This window comes from Neurospora tetrasperma (assembly GCF_000213175.1).
Source record: "Neurospora tetrasperma FGSC 2508 unplaced genomic scaffold NEUTE1scaffold_81, whole genome shotgun sequence".
NCBI classification, from domain to species: domain Eukaryota; kingdom Fungi; phylum Ascomycota; class Sordariomycetes; order Sordariales; family Sordariaceae; genus Neurospora; species Neurospora tetrasperma.
In genome coordinates, this window is record NW_009799179.1 from 281629 (window position 1) to 294908 (window position 13280).

The following is a 13280-nucleotide window of genomic DNA, read 5'->3' on the forward strand; positions in this document are numbered from 1 at the left end:
CTGTGCCCGTTCCTCATTGGGTGCATCTGAACCTGAACCTGCGCCGTTTCCGGTCGCAGGACCGCGAGGCATCCTTTCCTTCTTCATTACTCTATGTTAGCGACTGATCCGTAATCTGCCAATGATCCAGCATCATTTATCACTTGTGAACATTGCGAATCGCAGAGGGTAAGGTAGAAGGTGCATGATAGGAACAGAATTATCACGGATTCCATGCATGCACCGGGGTCTTGTTCATACATACCTACCTATGTTTCCAACTTTCTTACAAGGAAGCTATAGCTCATCTCATCTCACAACTCCCCGTGTCAGTCTTTTCTAGGTACCTAGGTGTTGCCAAGTTCCCTAAGACAACCTAGAAGGTAGGTATTCGAATTGCTATCGCCCACCCGACATCATAATGTAGGTAGACAGTTTACCTATTCTCACAATCGCTCACGACTCCTTTCGACTCCTCAACACACTTTACAATACCCCTGCGTTATGAAATATCCAGCGACAAGATATAATGTAGAGCTGCCCTTGAAAGATGGGAGTTTATCGATGCACATAGGATACATGTTTTACCCCACTATTAACGCTTAAAGTGCAAGAGACATGCAGCACAGTTATGACAGGAGAGTACTTAGCCAATCTTCTTTCCAACGCACTTTCATCAAAGCACACAGCAGTTATGGTGGTTGAAACAACGCCGAGTGTCCGCAGTAGGTTTTGCATCTCGGTTTTCAGTTTTCGGTTTACACCAGACAGTTTCCGGGTGGGGCCGATCACGGGGCGGTCCGTAGTGGAGCTGCCTTGTGGGGCTGGCGGGACCGATAGGATCGTCAGGTCCCCGTCGCCCGTCATGCACTGCCGCACGCTTGGTCTCCACCATTATCTCCGGCATCCGAGCCCGGGTTGGTACCTATGGTGATGTACATGTACCGACATGCGAGGGCATCCCTGGTGCGCTGAGGAGGTTTCCTTGCACTACTGTCCTTGCCAGAATGAATTCTCAGTGATTCCTGTAGGTCGTGAACGATGTAACAGTTAACACATTGGCCAAACAGAGAAGATTGAAGCGAAACAAAGATGTATAAAATGAAGGATCAGCTGCCCCAATGTCTGGTCGTTTTCACACATGCGATATGTTCGATTCTTTTTTTAACGTATGTATCATTTATCCTGCGCTGACTGCATCCAAAATCTCCTGAAACCCGCTGACCCAGCCGATGCGCAACCTCCACCTCGGCAAACTGTCCAAACTGATATATACTAGCGTACCCAAATATCCAAACTTATATAATAGTGCATGGTATACTCTTCATCATTGTCATTCTCATTCTCATTCCCATGACTCGTCCAATGCAATATCCAAACTCCCGAATTCTTCTTCTTTTTTTATTCCACCAACCCCCCACAACCCCAGAACACCGAACCATACAACCCAACCTCCCTTTCCTTTGACTTTTACTTTTCCCAACTAGTACCATAGTGTACCACGCCAGGCCAACCAGGTCTCACCAAACCCCTCTGCCCTTCCCCTCGTACACAAAGTTCAACACGACCGCCACAAACAGCGCCGCGCAGAGAATGCTCGGGCCCCACTTATCATAGTACCTCGCCGCCTTCCTTGTCCGGATGGCGTGGCTGCGGTAGAGGTAAATCACCACGGCATACCACAGCGAGAGGAAGGCCAAGAGGGTGAACACGCCGGCGGCAATGATGGAGCTTCCGCGACCGCCCTTGTCGCTGGCGCCAAAGTTGAGCAAGGTGACGGCAATGGTGCCGATGTAGATGGAGTATTCGAGCTGTTACATATCCTTGTTAGTTCAAGCGGCCAGGAAACATGAGGAAAGGGGAAGGGAAAACGGAACGACATACCCATCCCAAAAAGGTCCTCTCGGCTGCAAAATACACCTTGGGCTCCACCCTCACCGGCACATAAATCTTCTTGCCCTTGGGCGCCTTGATTCTCTTCTGATGAATCTCGCCCGAGCCCAATAGGCTCTCCAAATTCGCGTTCCTAGGCACCTGCGATGCTCTGGGCCTGGGCACCAGCGCCTTGAGAACTGACCACGTCACCCTCGCCGCGGCGTTGGCGCGCGTCTGCAAAAGAGTCGAGTAGTAAGTCCAGCCGCCGACTCTCCTCGCCTCCTCGAGCCTGTCTTCATCCGGTTCGTCCTCCGAGTCGTACAGGTAGGTATTCTCGTTGGAAGCCTGGTCAACGGTCTGGTCTTCGATGTCAGTAGCGGCAACACCGCCACGAGCCCGCCGGTTTCTGGCCAAGCCTTGAGCGCTGGCCTCGCCGTTTTGACCGTCCTGGTTGTCGGTCGCGTTCTCATCGTCGGAATCCTCATCATCGTCTTCGTCGACGTCGGTGGTGCTGGTCCTGGTCGAGCTTTCGAGGCGCTTGATGCCAAAGTCGTGCGTGGGCGGCTTGCGAATGTCCACGTCCATCTGGGGGAACCAGTAGGGAAGGAGGTGGATGCGATCGGGGAAGAGGCTGGCGGTGCCGTGGATGAACTTGGAGAACTTGGGCACGGCTTCCACCAAGTGACTGGAGATGAGCTGGCGGACCCACTCGGGCGGTTCCTGGCCGAGCTGTGTCTGCAACTTGACTTCGAGAACGGCGTACGGGAAGCGACAGATGTCACTGGGAGGAAGCTGTGGAAAAGGCCAATCGATGCCAATGTCGGTGCGCCGCCAGTTGTCACCAGACCGCTGGACACCATCCAGATTATCTTCGCGGATCATGGTCAGCTCCGTGTCGAGGGAAATGCGCACACGCGCGTCGGCGGGGAGCTGGAAGGCCGTGCGGTGGTAGAAGGAGCGGACAACAGGCTTCAACTTCTTCTTCAGGACAGAGTACTGGATCTCGGCGGCGAGGCGCTCGTCTTCGGCAATGGCCTTTTCGGACTTCTTTCCTTCCTTGCGCGCCTTTTCGAAGATGGCCGAGGGGAGGAGCTCGCCGCGTAGGTAGGGATTGACCAGCTTTTCCTTCAGGGCGAAACGAGCCTTGACGGACTTTTCGCCCGTCCAATCTTCTCTGTGGGTTTTCCGTTCGACGAAGATGGTCTCGGTTTGCATGCCGCCGTACCATCGCAGACGAATGGCCTCGGCACCTTCTGTCTTCTTCAACCGACCCTCGTAAAGCTCAAATGTCTCTGGGTTGTCGTAGTAGATGGATGAGATGGCCGAGTCGGCTTCCTCAAACTCTTTGCTCGGGTTGAAGACCAGAACAGGCAGATGCTTGAGGATGATCAGCTTGAGCTCGGTGACGTTGTCGGGGTGCACCCAGTATTTGGTGGTGTGTCGGACAAAGCTGCCTTGGCTTCCGCCGGCAGAACTGTCGCCCTTGACGGGGTTGCCTCTTGTCCGGACCAGATCGTACAGCTTGGACAGCTTCACGACAGCCGCGTCGTAGTTCTCCTTGTAGAATGGCTTGGCCTTGAGACGTGCGTCGAAGACGGGCTTCAAGCGCCATCCCGTCATCTTGTCGTGCTTCTTGATGATCTTGTAGAAGCCGGTGTAGTTGACTTGTACGAACTTGGCAAGGTCGTGGACCTCGGCAATGATATCGCTTAGATCCTCCTCCAGCAACATGAACTCCTCCTCGGTCGGCCCTTCTTCGTTCAGCCCCCGTTCCTGCAGACGGTTGACGACATCTTTGACTTCGCGCTCGCTGACGGCTATCCTCCTCGAGATCTCCATGGCCTTGACCTGCTGCTTGGTATGGACCTTGTCGAGCTCAGCCTCGAGCTTGCTGACGAAGCGTTTCTCATCCTCCTCTGTCCACTCGCCATTGGGACCGCTGGGGTGCTTCAGGTCGGCCTTGAGGCCGTCATAGTCGATGTAGTACCATTGGTATTCGCGGATGATGCTGGAGCGGAGTTGTTCGCCGAACTTCATGACGATGAGCCCTGGGCGCAACCGACGGGGCTTGTTGGGGGAGTCTGTGAATCGATACTTGGTCGAGTGCCACGTCTGCTTTCCTGTCTTGAGATCCTGGACGATTAGCATGGGCGCGCAATACACGAAACAGCGAGACACAACAAGCAGAGCAGCAGAGAAAGAGTGGCGGGGTAGCTTTTTCGTACCTGATTCTCGCTGATGGGCCCACGGGAGTAGATATGGGTGACTCCAGTCGGCTAGGCAGTCAGTCGATGGTGGTCTCGGTTAGGTAGGTGGTATCGATGGGCCGGCTTAGAATGTGACTACTGCAAACATGTAAAGTGGTTGTTGAGTGGTTCGTGGCCTGAGGTCGGTTGTTGGGATGGAGTTTGATGGCCGCGAAAACATGGAAAGTGAGGATAGCAGAAAGTTGGCTCGCGACACTAGCACGGATGCTGCAGGCTGTCCGCGTCGAGCTGTTAGTGCATGCTACGTGTACACCCAAAGGCGACTTGGCTAGGGCCGGGCGCCTGAGGTCACCATGAAGGCACGTTCCACAGAGAGTTGCTGCCATTGGCCAATCAAGCCCTTGCCTGCCTGTAGTGTCGTTAAAAATGGGGCCATGGCATCACTGCAGTGGGGCCGTGCACAAGCAGGGAAGGGCCTGTCTGGGGTGACATTCTGTTAACGACAGCCAGGGCAGCCACAGCACTTTTACACTAACAATTGCACTGTAACCAGCAGCAAGCTATTTCACACACATAACCCTGTTGATGATGTCTCTGACCACCACTAACCCTGAGCTTTTCACAATTCATCCTGCCTGCTCCACTGAAAAAAATAAACTGCCCAATCGAGACACTTGATGGCCTCTCTCTGTGACTCTCACCAGTCAACATCACACCCCAAAAATACCAAGCCACCATGTCCGACAACGACTCGATATCAGTCCGTATCTCGGACGATTGCCCTCCCGAGATCCAGCGCATGCTCACGGCCGCCTGGGCCCACGATGTCGACACAGTCAAGAAGCTGATCGACACGCCCGAAGTCGCCAGAGGCCAGGACCCCAAGACGGGCGAGTCTCCCCTGCACGCTGCCATCCGCTCATGCGGTGCTCCTTCCGAGGATGACACTCCCGAGGACCTCGAAAAGGCCAAGGCCACCGTCTCTGAACTGCTCATGTGGGGTGCCATCTGGAACGATGTCGACAACAACAACGAGACTCCCGGCTGTGTGGCTGCCCGTCTCAACCGGCCTGAGCTGTATGAGCTCTGCGTCAGTGCTGGTGTGAGGGCCGAGATGTTGTTTGGTCTGATGGATGGCTATGAGGCTTTGGACAGTGATGATGAGGATGATGAGGAGATGGCCGAGGGTGAGGAGGCACAGGCTGAGGATGGCGAGGAGGCTCCCGAGCTGGTCGCCGCGGAAGAGGCAACTCAAACTGCTGAGGAAGAGACGCCCGCTGTCTTCCAGCCCCCTGCAGTCAACCTCGAGGAGCAAGTCACCAGCGACAAGTATCTGCGCTCTACTGTCGCCTACTCGGACGGTAAGCTGGTCGACGACGCCGGCAACGGTGTCATGATGGCCTGGGAAACCGACATTATGCGTCGCAGTGTTGACGCCCTGCTCCCCAACAAGGAGCCCGGCAAGAGGATCCTCAACATCGGCTTCGGCATGGGTATTATTGATGGCATGTTCGCCGAGACCAAGCCCGCCGTTCATCACATCATCGAAGCCCATCCCGAAGTCCTCGAGTACATCTCCACCCCCGAGTCCAAGTTCGATTCCACCTGGGAAGAGAGCGGTCCGGCTCCCGGTGCCTACAGAGTTTGGGAGGGCAAGTGGCAACAGATTGGCCTCCAACTGTTGGAAGAGGGTCATGTCTACGATGCCATCTACTTTGACACCTTCGGCGAGGACTACGGCCAGCTGCGCATGTTCTTCACCGAGTACATACCCGGTCTGCTTGACTCCAACGGCATCTTTGGTTTCTTTAACGGACTGGGAGCTGATCGCCAGATTTGCTACGATGTCTACACCAAGGTTGCCGAAATGCACCTGGCTGATGCCGGTCTGGACGTGGAGTGGAAGGAGATTCCTGTGGACATGAAGGAGCTGGCTGAGGCCGACAAGGACGGCTGGGAAGGTGTGAAGAGGAGGTATTGGACTCTTGATAGTAAGTACCCGACGTTTAGCTTGTGTTGTTTTGGACTCCTTGCTAATATTTTACAGCATACCGCTTGCCCGTGTGCACGTTCCTTGGATAACTTTCTTGTTTCTTTTCTTTCTTCGAAATACTTAAAGCCGCGATACCCATTCTCTACCACTGAATCTTCACCGTCCCGCATCCCGTGCCATTATTCCCGGTTCTTGTCTGTTGCCCACGTCGAGATGTTGCTCTGATCACCCACACACGCAAACTCGATTTTTTTCCTTGTCTAGTGTACTTCTGATAAAAACACGCTCCTTCATGGTGAACAACACACCATGGTCGCCGGCTCCACCACGACCAACCCAAAGTCCCGGAATTTGTTCCGCTTCGACTTAGCAGCGACCGACACCGGCATCCACCCTAGGAGTAGTGATGGTCCCTTCATCCACCAACAGACTTTTCTCCCTCCATAGCTCGGCCAATGTTGTGTAACCTCGCCACGATAGTGTACGCGACTGTCGCCTTGATAAGCATATGCACCCTCACTCGGATTGATGCCGGAGGGGCAGCATCTTATGATAAATGTAACCGTCCCTATCAACATTGGACTGTTCGGATCGCAATCAGCAACACCTCTACAGATATCTTCATGTCGTCTGGGTATCAAAGCTTATTCTCTCGACAAGCCGGTACCCGAGACACCTTAGGCACGGTCCGCGCCTCCCATGTGTGAATAGATCAAAGGTGTATCGCTGTCGATATTTTGCGCACTATCAGAAAAACCTCCACCTCTTGAAGGAAGCTAGGAAAAACCATCGCTGCTTCACAAGGCTCGATGAATAGATTGAGACGAATCATTGCAGAAGCGCATGGGGTACAAACCCCGGCAACAGTACCGAGCGATGATCAACCAGCTGGATTGGCCAGTTGCTTGTGGTGGACCAAATGGTTCAAGTCTAGACAAGCTTTGAGGTTTCGTTCGTGCAACCATCGGCAGGGTCCGAACTCCACTACACTACTACCCTAGAGATACCGAACATTCATCCGACTCGATGCGGCTACACTACCCAATACTAATGACATCCGGAATGCTGTTTGCTACACAGAACAAGTGCCGGACGGGTGAAGGTCGAGCTTGTGAAGAGGGAAAAGGTTCATGATGGATCGCTGATAGGAAGGGCATATAAAGTATGGCGGCTCTCCCTTCCTTGTCTCTGGGCCGACTTCCTCCAGCACAGAGACGACTCCAAAGTCGATAGGTTGCTCAGCATGACTCTCTCCACGAAGGCCTCCCTCGGGGCCTTCTTCGACCCTTCTCATCTCACAAATGCATCTCCCAATGTCATCCTCCTCGCCACCTTCTCCCTTCTCATTGTCTACTACATCACCTCCTCCATCATTGCCTGGTACCGCCTGCGTCACTTTGACGGCCCATGGCTCGGCAAATTCTCGTACCTCTGGATCTTCAAGATCATCCACTCGGGCCAAATGGGTGAAGCGGCCCACGCCGCCCAAGACAAGTACGGCGGCGTCGAGCCCGGCTATCCTTCCACCGTGCGCATTGGCCCCTCGGACCTCATCACCACCGAGCTCGACCTGATCCGGCGTATGTCTGGCGCGCGCTCTCGCTATACCCGCTCGGACTGGTACAAACTCAATCGCCTCGATCCCTATGACGATAACATGTTCAGCACCACTTCCACTACCTACCACGACAAGCTCAAGAGCAAAATGGCTCCCGGCTACGCGGGCAGGGATAACACCGGCGTGGAGAAGGACATTGCCCATGTGATTAGCAAGCTGGTCGACAAGATCAGGGTCAAGTATGCGGCGCCCAAGGGGTCCACGTCACCAGCGGGAAGGGAGATGCTGGAGTTTGGCCAGATGGCGCAGTACTTTACGCTTGATGTCATTTGCAAGACGGCGTTCCAGGTCGAGTTTGACCACATCACCAAGGAGGAGGACGTGTTTGGGTACATCTACATGGTCCACAACTTGGTTTATGGTAATGCCATGGGTGCGACCATTCCGATTATCGGGAAGATTTTGAGTAATCCCTTGTTCTTGAAGATCTTTGGTCCGACGACGAAAGATGCCAGGGGAATGGGCTTGATCATGAAGTGGGTTTCTGTCCTTGTCTCGATTTGATGGAAAAACGACTGACAGGAAACAGGGTCGCGAGAGAAATCGTCGCCAAACGCTTTGCTCCAGATGCCAAAGACCAGCAGGACATGCTCGTAAGTCTTCCCATTCCTTCTTTCTTTCTTTCGGCCCCATTAACCTCCTCCAACCGCCACAGGGCTCCTTCATCCGCCGCGGCCTCACCCAGCGCCAATGCGAGACCGAATCCATCTTCCAGATCCTCGCCGGCTCCGACACCACCGCCACCGGCATCCGCTCCGGCCTGCTCTACCTCTGCTCCAACCCGCGCGCCTACACGCGTCTGCAGCGTGAAATCGACGAACGCATCGCGTCCGGTCTCATCTCTTCTCCATGCATCACCAACGCCGAATCCCTCGCCTTCCCCTATCTCCAAGCAGTAATCTACGAGTCCCTACGCATGCGCCCACCCTTTGATGGACTCCCCTTCAAGATCGTCCCACCCGAGGGCGATTATACCCGCGATGGAAGGTTCATCCCCGGTGGAACGAAGATCACGGCCACGTTTGGCGCGATGCAGAGGAACAAGGAGGTGTTTGGTGTCGACAGTGATATCTGGAGACCGGAGAGGTGGTTGGAGGAGGAGGGGTGTGATGCGGAACACAGGAGGGAGATGAAGAGCGTGGTGGAGATGGTGTTTGGGTATGGGAGGTGGCAGTGCGCGGGCAAGATGGTGGCCATGTTGGAGTTGAATAAGATTTTTTGCCAGGTACGTTTTCTTTTTCGTTTCGTTTTCTTTTGTTCTTGAGTTGCCGGAAGGAAAGGATAATCGTCGGGCAATGGAAAGAGTCGCGGGGTCCGCGATAAAGGAGTCACAAGATCATTGCTAACAAAGCACGCAAACAGCTCATGCGGAACTTTGACTTCCAGCTTGCCAACCCTACACAACCGTGGAAGAGTCGCAACTATCACATCTTTTTCCATGACGACTTTTATCTGACTGTTACGGACAGGCACAGCAAGACGGAGGACGAGAAGTCAGGCTAGGCGTCTGTCGAGAAGTTTCAAATAAGCAAAATGACAAGTTGACTTGTTCTCATCATGCCGACGTCCCGGACGTAGGGAGTTACGATCTGGGCTTTGGCATCTTTGCCTGTGCTGCTTCCTGATTGTGTGGCTGGTCTTGGTTCATGGTGCGTGTCTCTTCACACACACGTCACGCTGAAGTTCACGAATTATCTTCAACTTTTCGCTTGGTCGACGGGTTGCCTCAAATGGCAGAACACGCCGAGGTTCTTTCTGTCATTTGCCATTGTCTGGTTAGGAGCACCTGCACAGCTGGATCCACATCAACACCGATGTCATCTGTCCCTCACTGTTCAGCCTCCAAATGGGGACCTATGGCCATAGCTCCGCAAGCTCTCCTCAGCTTGCAGTTCCGTTCAATGACAAGCCCTATGATCCTTTCACCAATATCTGGTGCACAACTGTTAGTGCTCACAGACCTCGTAACTCCCGCCCGAGTTCCCCCTCATATCCCCGTCTTCCCAACCCCTCAGACAATGACGTCCACTCTCCGTACATGCTTTCCAGACACCGCCGTCAAAATGACATCTTCAGTCCATGCTTCTCCCTCCACATTGACGTCTCTATATGATGGCGACCGTCTCTCTCTCTTATAATTCATCCCGCCACGAATTGCGTGCTCTCTGCTTTCGTTCTCCTTTCTTCTTCCCTAGACTTCCGTCCAATGCATCATCAGTCTCATCACGAACACCAACAACATCACGAACAACACCACGAACACCAACAACATCACGAACAGCACCACGAACAGCATCATCACAACATGCCGCAGCACGGAAAGAAGCAGGTGCACCAGGAAAACGTTGGTCACCAGCCGCACCACCTGAGGCATGAGGGCGAGCAGGAGCCCGGATACACCGATCTCGCTTTGGAGGAGGGTCATGATTTGATTTACCGCGCTGAGGAGGAGGCTCATGTATGTTGACCATCATCTCCCATCTCCGTTGCTGCCTGGTTCCTTTTTCGTTTACCCTTGAGCCCATTGCATCTTCGAGTTGATCGATCTTGGATAGATCTTTGACCCATCCACACATTGTCTTCTTCTTCCTTGACCATCCTTTCAATTCCCCTTTCCACCCTCTACTTCTTTCCACCCTCTTTTCCCATCTTCTCTTTTTTCTCTTTTTTTCCCACCTTGTTTTCTCTCCCTCTATTTTTCTTTTCTCCTTTTCCTTCGTCCGCTTTTTTTTCTTTCTCCTTATCTTTCCACCGTCTTTCTAACCCTCTTTCTCCTTTCTTTTCGCCCTCTCTTTCCATTTCCCTTTTCCTCCCACCATCTCTTACTCTCCCTCTTTGTCCACTCTCTCTCTCTCTCTTTCTCTCCCCCTCTACCGCTCGCACAAACATCCCTTCCTATACCCAGGGGCATCCCCACAAACCAGATACTAACCCCCCACCACCACCACCACCAGATGCACGACGACGAGAAAAACATGCCAAAATCCGCCTCGCAGACAGGCACCAGCGGCCCCGGCATGATGACCAAAGACATGAAAGCCAAGATGATGATGCCCGAGGGTTCAGCGACCTCGGAAAATATGCCGCAGGGCGGTTCCTCTAGCATGGGCATGGGCTCCTCTGGTATGGGCTCTTCCGAAATGGGCTCCTCTGGTATGGGTAGTGGCATGGGTACGGGCCAACAGCAGCAGCAGCAATCCAGCGGTAGCGGTAGCAGTGGAGGAGGAGGAGGAGGAATGGGACATAAAATGACGGAGGAGATGAAGAAGGGAATGGAAGGAGTGGGGAAGAAGATGGAGGGGATGAAGGAGGGGATGAAGGAGGGGATGGGGATGGGAGGTGGGTCGAAGAAGTGAAATGCAGAGGGTGTAGAAGAAGTATCTGGAGGGGAAATGGGGGAGGGTAAGGAACGACTGAAAAGGGAGGAAGGAAAGGGGGAAGAAGGAAAGGGAGGGGATAACGAGGGGGGAGGAGAAAAACAGGGACGAGGCAAAGAGGATGATGATGAGACAGATTGGGAGGGGGCGGGGTTGTGGGCTTTGGTGTTGGGTGGTGGTTGATGAATTGTCTGTCTAGCTCTAGGGGGTGAGAATAGTGGGAAAGAGGTCTGTATGGATAGTGTTTGTGTTGTATTTTTATGTTTCAATGTAAGTGTTCGATGGAATAAGATGTGAAAAGGCTTTTGGAGGTTTTCATGTTTTCTCATATTGATCATGGCCGAAGTGTCGACCTGAGTCTTATGATTGTGCCGGCCGGAAGTCCAAATAGTCTGGCCTTTGGGTGATACGGTGAGGAAGGGTAAGTGCACTTACACGCTCTTTCCTGTTAACAGACCTAGAATGACAAAGAAACAGCGATGCTAGTCGATAGTAAATAGCTTAAGAACTACAGCCCCAACATCTGGATACAACAATGAAACCAGCGTTAACGAAAAAGTCTTGTAGGGCAGTCCCCTCTACCACTATTGGCTCCGCAACACCAACCAGATGAATCGAAGTTGGTCCCGACTCCGCGGGCATCGGGCCGCTCGTGGTTCAGCTCATCTTATCGTCGCAGCGGGATTGATGCTACCTACCTGGTACAGTCTCATGTACTTCATGCACCCGTAGATTTCTCTTGTTTGATGTAACCCGTCAGCCTCGCGAGGTTCATGCACTGCTCAGGGGTACATGTATCTAGCCACCTAACATCTGTAGAAGTCTGGGGTCTGCTTTAAGTGAGGTGCTCCTTGCGGCTACGGCAGGTGTGGGCTGTAGTACTGCGTCGCTCGGTTTGAGATGAAGGTTGTACTCAGTGGACGCGCGCGATTGGTGATGTTGTAGGGACGGATTGTAACCTCACAGTTTCTCGGGAAAATGTGGTGTTTCAATACCTCTAGGCGTGATTTGGTATGCTGTGATAGTGGATGACTGGAGTGTTGTTGGGATTGAAGCGTTGGTTGTTGAGGGTCTGACTTTGTTGCTCATTGGGGACATACATTGCCCTTTGACGAACAGACAGTCCTTCGTCTCTTTACCACCCCTTCCCCTCATTCAAGAATATCTTCCTTCTCGGAAGGAACAGGCTACAAATTCTGGTGTTCCAACTGGACTCCATCTTTGACACCGCCGGAGTCCTCGCTACATGAGTCAGTTCACCTAGCCCTATGTCTCTAGAGGTCCCTTAATCTCCCGCCATCTCCAATTCCTCACCGTCTTGTCATCTCCATGTCCCCTGAAACCTGCATGGACCTCGTGATACGTACCTCTACCTGAAATACGGTGGTACTTCTACCTAGGGTCTCCATCTGGGACCAACCAAGATGCATTTAACCGGTCCATTCCCCGAGTTTCCGAGGGATCTAGTCTGCTCTAGCCCATTTATGGGCCAAAATTTCGTGCCCCCTTAATATGATGGCTCGTATCAGTGTCCAAAGGGCCGGGTCCCTGGGGGCGTACAGTAGACGCTCTTATGTCCACTGTCTAGTGACTGTATGCAATACTGTAGAGCTAGCCTAGGTAATCTTTTTGTCCATAGAGTAGGTAGGTTATTCGGCTCCATGCAGGCTTTGAGGCAAGATCAGGTACTTTCCCGTTGTTGAGGTTCAGCCTTCCGCTCGCTGGCTCCATGTTTCACCACCCCATGAGCAGCCCTCATGTGTCCTAGGCTCCCAAGTCCCAACACAGGACCTCTACTTATGTATATCTAGAGGTACCTATGCATCTTAGGTAGGTACCTACCTACCTCGAGTCTGGGGCCCTACCTGATGTTCGTTATTCCATGGTAATGGGGGATTACTAGAATTGTAGGTACCTCTAGTTACACCTGCCAGTATGGTAGAGGTAGGTACCCGATTGTGGGAAATAGCGCTCACCCATCTCTTTATGTTGCCAGCATTTGGTCCCCCCTTCCTTAAATGCTACTTGCCACCTCTTGAAAGTTCAAGTGTAAGTGTACCTACCTCTACAGGTTTACACAGTACCCTTTCTCATCCGTGGACAGGTACCTCTTCCTCGCGCCGATGTCGTTGACCTGTAGTGCTTGGGAATGTGGAATCCGGTGGCCGTTGGCAATAGTGTACTTTGACCTCGCCCCTCTAGGATTCCTGAATGAATCAGTGTCCGTTTTG

General features: G+C 53.0%; 4 protein-coding genes across 4 annotated transcripts; 3 read left to right on the plus strand and 1 right to left on the minus strand.

Annotated features, from left to right (window-relative positions):
• Nucleotides 1–1148: 1148 nt before the first annotated feature.
• On the minus strand, nt 1149–4002 carry NEUTE1DRAFT_70119 (vacuolar transporter chaperone 4; the record flags this gene model as incomplete). Its single annotated transcript, XM_009856743.1, has 2 exons — nt 1149–1790; nt 1864–4002. The coding sequence occupies 2 exons, from the start codon at nt 4000–4002 to the stop codon at nt 1500–1502; spliced, it is 2430 nt and encodes an 809-aa protein (XP_009855045.1).
• A 795-nt stretch (nt 4003–4797) lies between these two features.
• On the plus strand, nt 4798–6143 carry NEUTE1DRAFT_125124 (uncharacterized protein; the record flags this gene model as incomplete). Its single annotated transcript, XM_009856744.1, has 2 exons — nt 4798–6052; nt 6109–6143. The coding sequence occupies 2 exons, from the start codon at nt 4798–4800 to the stop codon at nt 6141–6143; spliced, it is 1290 nt and encodes a 429-aa protein (XP_009855046.1).
• Nucleotides 6144–7297: 1154 nt separating this feature from the next.
• NEUTE1DRAFT_149196 (uncharacterized protein) lies at nt 7298–9226 on the plus strand (the record flags this gene model as incomplete). The annotated part of the gene is made up of 4 exons (XM_009856745.1): nt 7298–8148; nt 8202–8265; nt 8328–8897; nt 9035–9226. 4 exons carry the CDS (start codon nt 7298–7300, stop codon nt 9173–9175), a joined length of 1626 nt encoding a protein of 541 aa, XP_009855047.1.
• Nucleotides 9227–9977: 751 nt separating this feature from the next.
• Nucleotides 9978–11028, plus strand: NEUTE1DRAFT_113485 (uncharacterized protein; the record flags this gene model as incomplete). Its single annotated transcript, XM_009856746.1, has 2 exons — nt 9978–10130; nt 10627–11028. The coding sequence occupies 2 exons, from the start codon at nt 9978–9980 to the stop codon at nt 11026–11028; spliced, it is 555 nt and encodes a 184-aa protein (XP_009855048.1).
• Nucleotides 11029–13280: the final 2252 nt, after the last annotated feature.